Here is a 16,689-nt window from a genome sequence, read left to right on the forward strand (position 1 = left end):
CACTGAAGATGTGATGCCTTTGCATCGGCAAACATCAAAAACACAGCGAACGACTTCTTGAGGACAACAGAAAAAAGGAGGCTTCTTACCAAATTAAGATCAAGTTTACTTTGCTGATATAAAAACCTGTGCCTGTGTTCATTTACTCAAAGTGGCTGCTAGAAGTTGTCAGCGACAAAATGTCTGATGAAGTCACTGGTGAATAAGAAGTTGGTGGAGAACAACACAGCCAAAAAAAAGAATAGTGGGTGAATAAGCTATACTTGGCTAACACATTGGCCATGAGGATTTTATATGGTGATGATGTGTTTGATATTTGGGTTTGTTAGATGTGTGTACAGCTGGTTCTGCTGCCTCCAAGGTGAAAAAATCTTTTATTTACATTTTTTATGTGAGAAAAGTCTCTGCCCAATCCTGTTGAGCGTGATTAAGACTGTCAATTATTATTCAGCTTAAACTCTGTTATCAAACACACATCTACGTCGGGACAAAGCCGGATTCTCTTTGAAGTGCAAATCATCATCGCTGAACTTGCACCGCCAGACTTAGATAATGTGAATTCATACGTTAACTGCTCTCTGGTTTTCTCAACTCGCCTCTGCCTGCTGTTTGTTGTTGTCTCGTCGTGTGTCTGCAGTACTCCTTGATGGACTTGCTGTCTAAGATGGTGGTGGGTCAGCCACACTTTGTGCGCTGCATCAAACCCAACGATGACAGGCAGGCGCTGCGCTTCTTCAAGGAGAGGGTGATGGTGCAGCTGCGCTACACAGGCATCCTGGAGACGGTGAACATCCGCCGGCAAGGCTACTCCCACCGCATCCTGTTTGAGGAGTTTGTCAACAGGTAAGAGCAGCGTCGAGAGAGGCAGCACCTCCACTCCGCAGCGCGCACACACATGCTGAGTGCTGACACAACCCCAGAGATAGTGCAGAACAAGCGAGCCATGCTCTGTATCACACAAAAACACGGGTTGGTTAATTAGATAGGGGTACAAGTTGAGCAGAGCAAGAGGCTGACTAATTGGCAGTCATTAGTGATAGTGCAAGACTAAATCCTACAGCTCTTTTAACTGGGTGGATACTACAGTCTGGAAAATATGGATGAAATTCAAACAGGGAGGAACTGTGATTATAAGGGGTGATGCATTTTAATGGATTTCCTTTTACTATTCATAAAGAGTTTGTTCTTTAACTCAGTGACCTGGAAAAGCTCAAGTGCAGTCTCCTCGTCCCATTGGTATACATTAGAACACAATTAAAACAAGATTTCATCATTAGGGGAACTTTATGTAAGGGTGTTGTTTTTGTTTTTAAAAATGTGGGACATGATCTGATAACTGCTAATAAGTGCTACACACTCCTGTTTGACTGTCCAACCCCAGGTTTAAGAAGCGTATACCATACCATCCTCTACCTACAAAATACACACACTCAGGCGAGTCTGTGGGAAACTTATGTTTGATCAATTTTCCTTTGAAAAATATTCCAGCCACCTCTAATGTGCAGACTATAAGATGATATAAAATGTAATTAACTTGTGCTTGTGGCCCGTAGGAGAAAAAAAAAAAGCTTTAAGATGGCTGCTTGGTGTTAATGCTTAAGGGAAACTTCATTCTGTTGAACTAAAACTTTGAATGGTCACATGGTTTTTCCCTCACACTCCACTTCTGCTTCCACTTTTAAGGAGTGATTACTGAAATTGCATCATTCACCCAAGCTGATGATTTTATTGTTTTCTCAGCAACAGCTCTGCATGAAGTGTGTGAATGTGAGGGTGTATTACCACTTCTGACTATATTTCAACCTTACTATCGAATCCATATCATCCCACCTGAGCCTGGTAGAAGTCGTACAGATAGACTTGAACGGCTAAACTGCACCTTTAGTGAAAACTGATTTAAATTTGTGCTCTCATATCAAAGGCTCGTCTGATGTTTCCAAGCAGTGCTTTGTATTTACCATCAAAGAAATAACAGGTATCAACAGGAATTAGAATGAAAGGCTGTAGACTGAGGCGGGGAAGGGAGTTCAAAGAAGTTTTTCTTCTCGTTGTTGTTCTTGTTTTTGACCAGCACCAGAACACAAGAGATGAACCAGTAGTTTTGGAGCCTTGATGTCCCTGAGCAAACAGTTAGAGCCACTTTGTCCTATGCTGGTATTTTGTAAACTACAACAAGGGGATCAGTGGATGGATCCAGACAATGTCAGCGATAAAACGTGCCGTGGAGCTGATGCACACTGATAGGCTTGGGCTGATGGGCATCTTCTATGGCCGCTGAAATAAGAGACGATGATCCATTCAAAAGAGCTCAAACAAAGGGCCTCTGTTGAAGACTCGCGTCTTAGTCAGGCACTTTTTTTTTTTTCTCAGACTGAGTGGGCCAGCTATAGTGCTTCTAATAACACTTTGAATATATGGAGTGTATAAGGTGTTAAGATTTGTTACTACTCTCTCCATGTGAACAGGTAAATATACTGTATATTGTGTGTGTATGTAATTCATTTCATAATGTAACCAAAGAGTCTTTATTAAAGTCTTATTAAACCTTTTAACCCAGCTCTGTTAATCTGCTGTGAATGTACTATACCTACATTGAAAAAAAAAAGATTTATTGTTCCTCATTTCACAGATATTACTACCTTGCATTTCGGGCTCACCAGATGCCTGAGACCAGCAGAGAAAACGCTGTTGCCATACTGGAGCGGGCAAAACTAGAAGGCTGGGTGCTGGGGAAGACAAAGGTAACTTAATAACACCAAAGACAAGTGAAAGAGTGAAGAAATGCTTTTATGTTTACCTTTGTGATAAGACGTTTTTGTTGAAATGAAAATGTAGACATGACAGAATGGCAGCAGACAATATAGATATAAAGATGTGAAAGGAGGTGCTTAAATCTTACCTAACCTAAACCCATATATAGCACATAACTGTCCAATCCTGTGGCGTGACTGTACAAAGACCCGTGCAATGACAGCAGCGTATTCCTGTCAGGTCTTCCTGAGGTACTACCATGTGGAGCAGCTAAACCTGCTTCTGAGAGAGGTGATAGCTCGGGTGGTGGTGATGCAAGCGTACACTAAAGGCTGGCTGGCTGCCCGACGTTACCGTAAAGAGAAGGAGAAGAGAAACCACGGCGCCGTCATCATCCAGTCAGGTACACTGGTATTAATTAAACAGTAAACAGAGGAGAGGGATTCATCTAATTCGAGTCAAACTTAAAATACAACTCAAAATACAAATGGAGGATGAGTTCTGATGTATTTTTTTATCCTGTAAAGATGAAACAGGTGCAAATTTGATGCGAGTCTGACCACCGGGTTTCTTAATGACTTCTAGTCTATTATGCACCGGCAAGTCTTCATAAAAGAGATGAATCTGATAACCACAGCTTGACCTACGAGGGTTAAGAGCAATGCTTCAGAGCAGACAATAAGACCTCAGAGAGTTCAAAGGGATCCATCCCTCTGCCACCTGGTTTAGCAGTGTTTTGAAGTGGGATCTTGTGTAGTATATGCAGTCTATTTTGTTTCACAGAGGTAGGTCAGCAATCTCTCTCCCTCACACACACACACACACACACACACACACACACACACACACACACACACACACACACACACACACACACACACACACACACACACACACACACACACACACACACACACACACACACACACACACACAAACACCCAGTGTTTCTTTCTCTTCCTCTAGCCTGGAGGGGCCATGTTGCCCGGCAGAACCTCAAGCAAATAAAAAAGGAGCGGGAAGAGGCCGCAGTCCGCATACAGTCAGGTAAAGAAATGTTTGTATTTTCTTCTGAAGGTCTTCAAACATTCAAATGAAGACCTCTGGAATTCCTCATGCAGCCCCGTGTCCGGGGGAAATGCATGCCACTTTTTCATACGCTCTGAAAAGGAAAAGGGATAAAGGCCTGAAAAACCTTACGTCTTTGTGAAACACCTTTTTGATCTCAATGAGTGGCCTACGAAACAGTAATAATTAATTAATAATGCATAAAGAAAAGCTTTTGAAAGTTTGGGCAGCATTTGGTCCCCATGTTTCAGAAGAACAGTGCATACTGAGATCCTTTTTTCCTTTCATCTCTTTCCCAGTAAAGGCAAGAGAGGGGCTTATCCCTTCTGTTTCCTCACGACTTCCTCTCTCAAATTCCTGGCCTATTACACAGCTCTCACATACCAGAAACAAGATGCCTTTTTATACTGTCAACCTTTTCATCTGAAATGTAAATTAATTCTTACTCAGTGTGCCTTGACGAAGATCAAAGTGGGCACATTAACCTTCCCGGGTCCCCCCCACCACCACCACCCCTCCTTGGAGCCTCTCACTGGAGGACAAGGGAGGGTGCCAAAAGGGGCAGGAGAGAGGAGGGCAGGGGGAGGAGATTTGGCATTGTTTCCCCTGGCTCCCCTAAGGGCTGCCCTCATCTGGCACATGGAGCATCTCAGTCGCCTGCACACCTTGTGTAAATGTCCTCCATTAAAACCCTTGTAAATAACGCTGCAGAATGGGTAAACATGGTTTTGGTGTGAGGAAAGCCGCTCTGTTGCCGCTGTCTTTCTCTTTAGAGAAGTGTGTTTGTGTGTGGCCGCTGGGGGTTTAGAGAGGAGGAGGAGGGGGGAGGAGGAGAGAGTGGGGTGGTGGTGGGGGGGACCTGAACCTGACATAAGTGGGGCCTCAGCCCCCCGGCGGAGCACTCCAGCACATTCACATTGTGTGTTCTCTGCAGCTTATAGCCTTTGAGGTGGACTACATTTGCATTCTGAAAATAAACAGATGCCTTTCAAATGTATGAGCCTGGTGGCTTCTCAGATCTCAGCGGGGCCTGGGGGACATGCTCACCATCGATCAGATTAGACCATGCAAAATAGAACCATGGCCCAACAATGTACTTGAGCTTTCTTTTCCTGTGCATATAATTTTACAAGAAAAACACAAAGCCCGTTGACGGAGTAAATCAGCAGGCTCCGTTTACCATCCATCTGAGCTCAGTATGTTTCAGTAATCACACAGTGTTTTCCCACTGCTGCACTACACTCCTTATATGGATGCTAAACACATTTCACTTCCTCCCAGCAAATGCAGTGTTTTTTAATACAAAGCATTGTCAATGCTTTGATAAATTGTGTTAATTACAACAATTACACTTGGTAACTGCCTTGGTGGAATATATGTATGTTGTTGTGATGGATTGCAGAGCGATGAACATGGTTCTTCTGACCATGTGCGAGTGTGTCTGACATACATATCCTGTGCAGCTTACAGGGGCCATCAAGTGCGTCGGGACCACGGACCCCAGAGGCACAGATGTCACCCTGAGGCTGGAGGAAAGACCACCAAGGAGGAACATACAAGGTGAGCTTTGACATCTCTCGGCCTTTAGGGTCTGCTCTTATTGAAAGAATATTCTCCTGCACGTTTCATTTTTTTTTCTTATTTCATTATTGTCTCTCCTTACGGCACAGACAATAGTCTTCAAATGTGGCAGAAAATGAAACCACCATTAGAGACGACTTATTGAGCAAGAGGTCTCACATTCCTGTCACTCATCTTTCCTCCTGCTGTTCCTTTTGCCCTATAATGTACTGTTGTTTCAAGCAGAGGAGAAAGCTCCGCCTTACGCACCACCTCTTTCAGTTTTTATAAATGTAATAAATATCTTTCCACCAAGATAGCACACTTGTCTGACCACAAATGGGGTTGGGCGCTTCACTGGTCTCCAGATGTATGAGCGGAGGACTTTGTGTTTATTCAGCATATGGGCAGGCCAGTCATTAAGAAAGTATGTGCTATGCGGGAGCGCAGCCACTGACTGAACAGCAGCACACGTGGTGAGGATGGCGGCTTTTAGCGAAAAGCTTCACCACAACTCACACATATCAGTGATTAGACAAATTCTCTAATGTAAGATTTGAGAGTACAGACTAATGTACTAAAATGTATTTGAGAGGGGGCAAACTCCTGAAGGATTCTTTTAATGTGCAGTGGCAAAAGCACAGAACAAAAGGAAATTACAATGATGAGAAGTATGAGCAGCATGTTTAGAAATGCACTGCGTAAACCACGTTAAAGAAATTGCTCTTAAATCTTGCGGGTGACTTTTTGGTCAACGCTGTGCATCTCTCTCTAGACACACACTCCAAAATACTAGATTTACACATCTGAAAATGTTATGCTTGTTATATACTCAAACCAAGCGCAGCCTCATCTGGGATTTTTCTCTCCATGTTTACAATCATATTCCTTGGTGAGAAAAACTTCAAACCTCCACTTAACAATTCTGTTTAATCAGTGTTGGAATCTCTCCATATAGATTTATTTTGACATGATCTGGCCCATTTTCCTCCTGTAAGATCTATGTTCTCACCTACATGCTGTTCTTTTCCCTTTTGATATCCCTCCTCTCTGCCACGCATGAATTCTGTTTGCATCCAAACAGCAGAGGCTCCAGTTGCATCACCAAGTCCAAACTGGATGAGATTTTGTTTTTCTTGACTCGAAGCATGACTCCGACTGGTGTACAGCTTTGTGTTTGCAGATGTGGTTTCTTTACAGTTTTTTTTAATTATGCAGCAGCAATAAGAGATCACACAGAAACATACCTCTGTCTTGCTGTCTGCAAATTGCATAATCATAGACCAGAGCTGTTTTTACCTCTAAACAAGGAGACAAATACAAAGCATCCTTCTGTAGTTCTGTCCGTGCTGTTTTTTTTAAATATCTTTATATAGTTCATACATATTTGTGTGTCATTATTTGATATTTACGTTCGCTGTACTTATAATGTGTCTTACTTTTACAGGTCCAACAGTCCACAAAGCAAAGAGGCACACACAGATCACATGCAGAGAGGAAATGTAAGTAACAGAATATCAATGAGCATTTTCTTAGTCCTGACTTTAGCCGTGTATGTAAAATGCTGCTACTCTACAAAGCAGCTTTAACCCAGATTATTCTTTGGGAATTTTTGAGTCCTTGAGACAAAAGAGTTCTCTTGCTCCAACCTCCATCTCAGCGGAGAAGACAGGGTGGTACGGGAACGAGAGAATCAAAAGGCTGGAAATTCACGGCTGAGAATAAATGCTCGCTCTTCCCTGAGGTGATTTGTCTTTGCGCTCCTCTTTCTACAGATGTTAGACCCCTTTTTTAGTAAAGACCTGAGGTTCTTTGGTAGCACTTTGATATCCTGCTCGGATTCAATATGTGAAATAGAAGAGCCACTCCGTGACTTGGAGCACATCACAGTCTTTGAAGTCTGATCCAATTTTTGCTGCTCACCATTTGATGTTGAAAGGATGAAATGAGGAAAATGTACAGTTTTGCCAGTAACTCTGCTGAGCATATGTAAGATTAAAAAAGCAAAATCCTTTGGAGGATGTACTTAGAAATGTTAAGCAGATTAATACTTTCCTATAGCTCTTTTATTCAAAGATAAAATTAAATATGAGAGGAAGTCTGTATGTGCTGTTTTTTACCCTCACAATTAAGTCTGTGTGGTGCTGTTTGCTAGGAGGTAGGGCTACTAAAGGGGGATATGCAATTGCATTAGCATTTGATTAACATTGCAAAGCACATTAATGGGTTTGAATTATATGAGTGCCAAATTGTAAATTGTAAATAAATGAATACAGCAGCATCTACATGACTAAATTGAAAAAAAAAAAGAAGAAAAAAAAAAACATTACGGAGCTTGCTTTAACTTGAGTCTATTTATCCAGTGCTTTCATTGACATTGCTCTTCTGGGTGTGTTTACGCCTCCTCTTTCAAGGTTGGCCCCGACAGCCGAGACAGACAAGTGAAAGACTTCAAGAGAGACAAAGGCAGAGCAGAAGACAGTGTAGCGAAGCCTTGCAGGGAGACAGCTAGACTGCGAGACATGCAGTGTAAACAAGGTAAGCCCAAGCACAGAGCTGGCGGGTGCAGGTAATTACACAAAGAGACAGCAGAAATCCTGCTTTAATGGATAAAGTGCCATTTTTAATGCGGGACCCCTTTCAACCTTTCATCCCAGCCAATCCTCTGCTGCCATTCTTTGTTGACAGCAGAGCGAGAGAAGCATTATGGGTGTTCATTTCTGCGGTATTTTAATAACCCAGGTCAGCTCATCATAAACGTCTCATGGCAAGTGGGGGGGCTTTCGAGGTGGCACGAGCACTTCAAAGCTTTCATTCTCCTGCACGGCGAGCCCTTCACTAAGGATCTCATCAATGACTCTAATAGACCTGCACAGTAACGGTGACAAGAAAATACACAAACCCTGATTTGTTGAACATATGTTTGGTTTGCTTTTTGCCCCAGGCAATGAATTACATTAATTCCTGCTGCCTGGAAGGCTGAGTGGGTGGCTGCACAGGGGGCCTCCGATTACGGCCGTCACCCAGCCCACCGCTAGGGTAGCCTGGGTAATGGGGGCCCGGCCCTTCATTAATGTTATTAGAGGGGTATGAGGTAAGAGACGGAGGTGGAATAGTGTTTAGCGGCACGGCTGAGAGATTACGGGGATTAGACATGATAATGTAACACAGACAGGCTCTCCAGCGGGCCTGGGATTAGTGTCAGCACACCACAGCAGGTCTGGGTTAGATAGCGGCTAATTCGGTAATGCTGCATACAGGTGACCCCTGCTCCCAGGCATCACTGCTGCTGAAGGGAGGCAATGTTTGATGAATTTATAATGTCAGAGTGATTTTGGGGGGAAACGTTGCAGTAAATGGTGGTACGAGGGTAGGGGTTTGAGAAAGATGTGTGTTTTGTCCTGCGTCACTGGAGCTTCCATTTTCTAACACAAAGGTTTGGAATTGAAACAGCTGAATGGTTTTCTTTCTTTTATTATTATTATTATTCCTTTGCTGCTCGAAATCCAGAGATGAATATATAGGATGTTCCTTAACAGACACATTCCTGTGCATATAGGAACCACTTTAGTCAAAATTATGTTCAATAGCTAAAATATTTAATGGCTGTATTACAATAATGGAGCCTCTCAATTGTGATATTAATTACAGTGATCCACTGTAGCCTCCAATTCACTGCTTAAAGCGGTAGTGTGGATATGAGATATGAGCAGTTGTCCTTCTCAGGTTGTTAAATTTGACTGATATTTAGAGGCCTGAAGAGATGAAAATATCCAGTGGAAACATGTGAAAAAAATAAACAAGTTTTTCTTTTGTCTCCCTTTTATTCATAACTAGTAATTGTATCCAGCCTGAAGTCATTTAAATCTCCAGTAACAAACAACTTGCATGATTTTACAAAACACTCAGAACAAATTGAAAAGTGGAAATATTCTCTAGCAGTGTGTTTCAGCACTATTGCACTTAAAATCCCAGCAAAAATGATCCAGTGCATTTTCTTGGGGGGAGGGGCGGGTCCCAACCCCTGTTGTTGGAACAGGTGACCCTGTGCAGCCTAAAGCTTTTGTAGTTGAGACTTATTGATAACATTTATTGAAAGGAGTCAAACGCTGGCCCTTGGGTACATTAATTCGTACCTGACATCATATCTGACAGTTCAGTTATATAAATGTCCTGACCAAGAAATTCTCCTCTCCTACAGCCATAGGCTTTACTAACGCTTTAGATATTTTGTGTGTGTGGCGAGCACACAGATTTTCAGGTATTCATCGAGCCCCTTTTCCTGCCTCATTTATGTTCCAAGGTCTGCTTGTGGCTCTGACTTCTTTCAGGAAACCCTATTTGAATATGTTGAGGGAGGCCATGGTGGCTCAGGCACCCAGGGCACACTTTGATCCCCGCAGATCTGAGGGCTTTTTTTTTTTTTTTTCATCCCGAGATTGAGCGAGTCATGGAAGCCTTGCCCTGCCAGATGTTTGGAGACCAGGCTCCTTCCTGTGTCTCATCCTGCTGTCGCCTCTGGTGATCGCATCGGTTCTCTCGAGCCGGAGCTCGACCTGGAGTGTTTCAGGACACCAGTGGAGAAAAACAGAAAATTAGCCATGGAAATTGAATTACCCCACCCCTCCAGACTAACACACACTCGCACACACTCCACACCCTGCTCCCATTAATGCCAAAACACCGGGGCGTGACCTGGAAGCTCTCAGTCTGTTTGACGGACGTTGGGTCTTTTCTAAGTGATTTAACAAAGCCTGGTGTTGCAAGTGAAGACATTAGAAGTTTGTTTTTTTCCTTAATGTGCAACACAAAGCAGATAATTCGGAGAGATGTCTGTTTTACTACAAATCTGACACCAGGCTAGGCGACTATTCACACTCTTTAGCAAAAATACCCGCAGTGCTGCATTTTATGGTGGGAAGAAAGCATTAAGGCACTTTGTACTCCAGGCGTTCTCAGATGTCTGTTACAGCAACCTTTGATTTCCCCATGTTTTGTAAGTGAAAAAGTTACCCATACACAGTGTACTCGTGTAAGCTGCACACTCAAGACGATGGCACCTCTCGTCACCTGTCAGCCTGAATATTAATACAACATGTTTGGAAATGAGTCACAGACGCGTGTTGCCGAGAGAAAGCCTTTGCTAGCAAGCAGCAGATATGATCAGAGTGCTGCTTATGCTCCTCAGCGTGGTAAACAGGATGGTGCCGAGGATCAGTCAGAGCTGACTTTATGGTTCATGAAAGCTGAGCTACTTATGTTAACAGGCTTTTTGAAGATTATAGTTGTGGTAAACATACATGTCAAGAGAGAGACAGTGATAAAGTGGAGGCACAACACAGAGACCAATTACCTCTGCGCCTTGGAAGATAGTTAACCTGGTCGTTTGAAGGGATGAGACGGGGAGAAGAAAGAGAAAAATACTTGAAGTTTATGTTGACTTATTGGTTATAGTGATGTATCCCCGGTGTGTAACGTGGTACAGTCAATAAGAATTGATTTTGTTTGTCGCCCTGAGCTCTCTCTGTGGTTTACAGCCACAGCTGGGAGAGCTTATTGGAAACGTGGATGCCGTTTTGCCCGCACTGAGGTCAAACCCACACCCACCAGTACATCTCACTTTCTTCTCTCATTCCCTCCCTCGGCTCTTAAACATCTTCCCACAAGGTCTGCAGCCACCAGGTGCTGCTCCGCAACCCACCACCACCACCACCACCACCAAAGCAGCAGCAGCAGCATCACCGTATCAACATGCATCTGCCAGACAAATGATCCACCCTCTCCGTGTTCGCTAGACAAATACTCTCCCTCCCTCTCGCTGTCTCTCAGCCTTTTGATTTATCTGTCTGTCTCCGCATATCGCCGCGTCTCCACCGGATGCCTTCAGTTTTAGGCAAATTACAGGCTCGACGTAGCGGCAGCAGAGATTTGGAAGGGATAGGAAAGACTCAACTTAACGGAAGGAGTTGCCTCTGTCTGACGCTACCTACGTAATCCTCTTAATGTCAGTGGGAGTAGTTAACAGGATGTACTTCCAAACTACTCATCATCACAATTCCAACAGAATAATCTCCTCAGACGTTAAATCAAGGTGGAAAATGATACTCCAAGTTCTCTGTAATTTCGCACGTGTGGATTGAGTCATTTGATGTAGTTCAACAAAGTTTTCCAAATACGATACAAAACCACATTAGTTTGTCATTGTTGTTGACAAAATGCAGTTTTATATATTTGAATAAACCGTGTTTTATCTTAACTTGGAAAAGCTTACTGCCATTAGTTTGCATATTTAATCCATTTTTGGCTCGGGCTCCTTGTCACTCACGTCTCCCTCCTCTACTCACTACTTAACTTTTTACTCATCGTGCTAGGTCACAGTTGTAGAATGCATGTATTATGTCTCTTGACAAATGATTGACTTCCACAAAGTTTAGATTTTTTTTCTCCACGCAAACATTTCTTTAGGAGTCAAAGTTCCAAATCTGCTGTCACGGGAAATGATTGATTTCAGTGTGAAAAATTGCTTGTAAGTAACAACATCCTCTGCTTGCATTAGTGAAAACAGATGCAGGAACCACTCTTTTTTCTCAACATTATCTGCAGGACTTGACCAGTTTGTCTTATAATTCAAAGCACATGAGTTGCTATTTAAGTATGATGTCCAAAATGACAAAAGTGGTACTAAAACTCAGGAACCCTGAAATGTTCTGGAAAGGCTCTTCAACATCAGATATCTGTTTAGGGTCTTTGTTTGCAACTGAGGAGAAATGTCTGTGTTAGTGAGCACACACTACGCATGTATGTGTGTGTGTGTGTGTGTGTGTGTTTGTGCACGTTTGTATTGCATGTGTCTGGTGTTATACGTGCCTGCGCGCATGTGTGCATGTGTGTGCGCATGCGTGTCAGAGGAGGCGGTTGTGAGGTAAAGAGAGGGGTCTGGGTTGCACATGCCTCATTTAGACATCAAAGGCCCCTGCTGATGATTTTTCCTTATAATCCATGCCTTTTGGTGCCTCTGCTCCCTCCATCTGAATAAACAAAGCCCAAGTGGTTCACTGTGGTCTGGGAGAAGTCAGGTGATTGCAGCACGTGATTTTGGAAGTAAATCGATACATCTCTAATTTATTCCACTAAAAATCCCTTTTAGCAGCTCTTTTATGTTGTTTCTGAGGAGCATTCTGATTTTCAAGGGATTTCAAAGTGGTATTTAGAGATGTAATACGAGTCATCTGCTGCTCTTTGAAAATGAAAGAAATACCTATCTCAAAAAGAATTCCAGCCCTTTTATATCTCAAGAAGCAAACTTGTACAATATGTAAGTCTCTCACCAAGACGAGCAAACTCTGCTTGGCTTTCTTTTGATAGGGAGAAATCAATATTGTATGAACCGCTCTGCCTCTGTATTCCCAGTCGACCATTATGCCTCCCCACCCCAAACAGCAGACATTACCCACGATCATTTAGCAAACCCCCAATGTGAGCCACTGTCTGACCCCTTCCCAGCGCTGACTGCTCATGTCCAAGCTGCTCTCCCATGCCAGAAGCCAGTTTGGCAGCCTCCCTGCCTGTAATATATCTGCAGGAGCAGCATTCCTCTGGGGCTGGCCTGGATCAAATGGCAGTGATTTCCCAAACAGAGGCACAGAGATGGGAGGCCTGACCCATCCTCTGATCTGCTACACGCTCTAATAGCTGCAGGTCAGAATGGATAAATGGTGATGTTGGACCCCCGTGTGTCGTGTTTTGGGTCTCCAGATCTGCAGCAGTAGATTCAGTAGGATGCAGGACCAACAGATGAGGGCTGAACGATTTTAGGAAAACATCAAAATTACGTTTTTCCTCCCCAACTTGCTCTGCGATTACATTTTAAATTGCATTCTTTGGACTTAACTGATGCCTGCATTTGTGCTAAAAATACACAAAATATAATTCTATCAAGCAATATGAGATAAAATATGAGATAATGCGGTTGTTTGATGGGCTGTAGAATAAGCAAAACAAATATAATATAATATAATATAAACATAATGTGATTATTTTGGACAATATTGAGATTGTAAGTCACATTTTCATGATCAATTCATGAGGATGAAAAAAACTGTCACTAAGTTAATATAGTTCACACTGAGGGAAATATGGATATGTGAACCAAATGTTGTCGTGATCCACCCAGTTAATTTCTTGAGATGTTTCAGTCTGGGCAAGGCGTTGGACCCACCTACTGACAGACAAACATCGACCAGTTGGAGCCACGCCACTTAGCATGAATAAAAAAAGATACAGAGTGGTGTTTTTTCCTGTCAAACCTGTATTTGAAATTACTTTTGGCAAACTCTCAGAATTAATGTCTGACTAGAGCTGAATAATTTTACCATCGGCTGTCGTGAATATAATCCATGATTTGTTTTAACTTTTCTTTGCTATGATACTCAGGATGTTTGTCAGATTTAAGATTGCGGCACTTGGGATTTAAAAAAGGAACTATTTCAGACGGTGATTTTGACATAAAAACAATAAATCGTTCAGTCCTACAACAGATCCTGGGACAACAGGATATTAGATACTTTCATGCCTGCACTGAATGCACGGGTCAGTGCATAGTTTTTTGTTTTTTTATGTTTGTAGAGTTTCTATTTTTTAAGATAGACAAAACACATGTTTTGTTGAACACATAAACCGACTCTATTCAGTCTATTTTACTGCCTGATTCAGTTTTGAAACTTGGTTCAAGGCCGTCAGAATTCATTATTTGTGATTGAGCGCTTTGATGCAGTTACAGGGGAATTAAACATTTGCTATCAAACCTATTTCTGCATCATTAGCTCAACAATGTCCTACATACAGACATTGTTTTTTTGTTTTTTTAAAGAGGCACAACTGTGTATATGTGCTGGATTATTCAATCTGTCATCAATATATGTAACATACAGCAGCTCCTGTGGTTTCACAAAGCTGAGCAGCAAAGTGTTGGATAGTTTAAGTGATTCTGATGCAGCCAAATGAAGCTACTAGTTTAGAGGAAACACACACAGCCATTTATTTCACAGCTTATTTTTAAAGCTACATTAGATCTATGCAAATACCCTCAAATACTCAGGGGTAACAAGGATTCACACAGTGGACGGTTAGCACCTCTGAGGCATGGATAGATAAGATTCACGGTAAAAGTTAGCTAATATCTCAGAACTGACAGGAACTTTCTGGGCATTTACAAAGTGTGACTTTAGTAAACCCGTGCTGGTTTGAATAACATCAAGAAAACCGAGGAAAGATGGGGGGAAGTGGGGAGGCTGCTCTTTGATGTATAGGGATTGAGATGTGATGAGGTCTGTTCAAAGTAAGTACAAAGTAGTGTTAAGATGGAAAAAGCAAATGCAGCTTTAGTCAAGGTAGAGAAGCCGAGGTAGCAAGAGATGATGAAGAAATGTCCTGTCTCAAGAAGATGAAACGTTATCTAACATTAAATATAGACGCTTTCTTGTAAAGGTGTCTCAGCTTTAAAACATGGTTGTGTAACCTAGAAATTTTCAAACCCTGTGTGTGGTGCATAAGGAAGAAGAACGTTGTAATTTTCTTATGTTTGAATAATCAGGCTATCACAGCGCTCATTATCTTTAGTAAGACATCAATAACACTTCACTGTCTGTGGTGTAATGAATAATTCATCCTTTAGTACTACACACTGTTATGAACAATCAGGGAAAACAGCGTAACACAGCCAAAGATTCGGTCATCTGCTGGAGGAGAAGCAGCCGAGAGTAGAGAAGTCATTCAGTGGGTGGGAATCTGAATGTATGAATCGCTTATTACTCCGTTTAACAGATTACCCTCCATTTCAGAAGGAGAGTGAAAATCTACACCTAGAGACCTGTAGATCTGCTGAGTCAGAGAGGGATTTTGGCTGCACTGTTTATAGGCCAACGAATCGATGTCATTTAACTTTAAAGGAGCAGTTTGCTAAAATTCAATTCAAATTTACTTCAATTGTGTTTGGGAGATATTGAAAAATGATATGGCTAGAAAAAGATGGTTCTATGGATATCTGGGAAGGAAAAAAAAACTCACCACTTTTCCTGCATCTACAGAGCTGTCCTTTCATCTCCTCTCAGGAGGCTTAACAGCCATTCACACTTGGCCTAATGTGACAACAAGAAACGACTGTCGTTGCCACTTGGCCTCAGGTGATTCCCAACGGCTCTAACGACTGTCGTTACAGCAACCAGGACCAACTAATGAACCAAGTGACACCAATGTTCTTGATAATGACCCCACAGAGACTGTATAAATAAATACCTTGGTCTCCTCACTCGTCCGTCAGAACTGATGTGGCCTTTTGGATCAGAGGTGAAACATCCTCAAGTATCTACAACCAAGTCTTGGTTACATTTTTCTTGGCCATCAAGTTGTGGTTACAATTGGAGTTAAACAAGATATAACTAGTTGGTTTTCAAGCTTTGAATGCACTGATGGTTTTACTTTTGGGGAGAGCCAGGCTAATGGATCTCTTTTGTTTTCACTCTCTAGGCTAAACTAAGCTAAGCTAACCAGCTACGCAGCTTTACAGTTGAATAGGACATTTGTCAATCCTCTTATATTTCAATTTATTTAGGAAAGCCCCTTGAGATGCACCATCTCGTTTTCGAGGGGGTCCCATATTATCTAACTCCAATAATTATAATTTGCTAATGTCAAATTATGCCAAGAACTGAACATGTGTGTTAAATTATTCTACACTGAGCTTGTTTGACCAGCACTTGAGTGGAATAAACTCTGGCGTGAAGAGGATTTCTACCTCTCATTAGTTTCTTTGACATCTTGGATAATTTCAGTAGCAGTACATTAGATCCTGCCTTCTGACCCTGATCTTGTATATCGGCAAATAATTAACTCCACACCAGCAAAGTTCAGCGTAGCTAATCTGCTTTTACTCATGTGGTCCAGAAAAGTGTCTTGAACAGTAAAAAACTGCTCCCTCTAAAAGACCACTATCAACAAGGCTCATTAAACTTTGCTTCAGGAGACAAGCCTCCCACAACAACTCCACTGACTGATTCTGCACTCACAAGATACATCAGTATTCACTATAACTCCTCACAGAGATAAATGTTACATGCATTCAGTGTCATGTCTCACCTAACACATACCGTTATGATAATAATATTTTATGCACAAACCTGGCCAAATACTAATTTCCATGTTTTGAAACCTCCATCTATTATTCATGCAATATATTTACCATACATATCAACCGAGACATTATATAAATTAGATCATCAGCACTTGTAGATGTTGCCCCACTTTTTTGTGTCA

The 16,689-nt window shown here is 42.1% G+C and overlaps 1 protein-coding gene across 1 annotated transcript in view; it reads left to right on the forward strand.

Annotated features, from left to right (window-relative positions):
• Nucleotides 1-16,689, forward strand: part of myo3b (myosin IIIB) — a gene marked incomplete at both ends in the record, with an annotated part of 51,953 nt that overhangs the window by 33,227 nt on the left and 2,037 nt on the right. The window contains 8 exons of the mRNA XM_083996974.1: nt 638-843; nt 2,630-2,741; nt 2,992-3,154; nt 3,718-3,798; nt 5,283-5,379; nt 6,827-6,881; nt 7,040-7,123; nt 7,794-7,917. Coding sequence (XP_083853100.1) covers nt 638-843; nt 2,630-2,741; nt 2,992-3,154; nt 3,718-3,798; nt 5,283-5,379; nt 6,827-6,881; nt 7,040-7,123; nt 7,794-7,917 — 922 coding nt within the window. The remainder of the gene's footprint in view (nt 1-637; nt 844-2,629; nt 2,742-2,991; nt 3,155-3,717; nt 3,799-5,282; nt 5,380-6,826; nt 6,882-7,039; nt 7,124-7,793; nt 7,918-16,689) is intronic.

This window comes from Trachurus trachurus (genome assembly GCF_905171665.1).
Source record: "Trachurus trachurus genome assembly, chromosome: 21".
Lineage (NCBI taxonomy): Eukaryota > Metazoa > Chordata > Actinopteri > Carangiformes > Carangidae > Trachurus > Trachurus trachurus.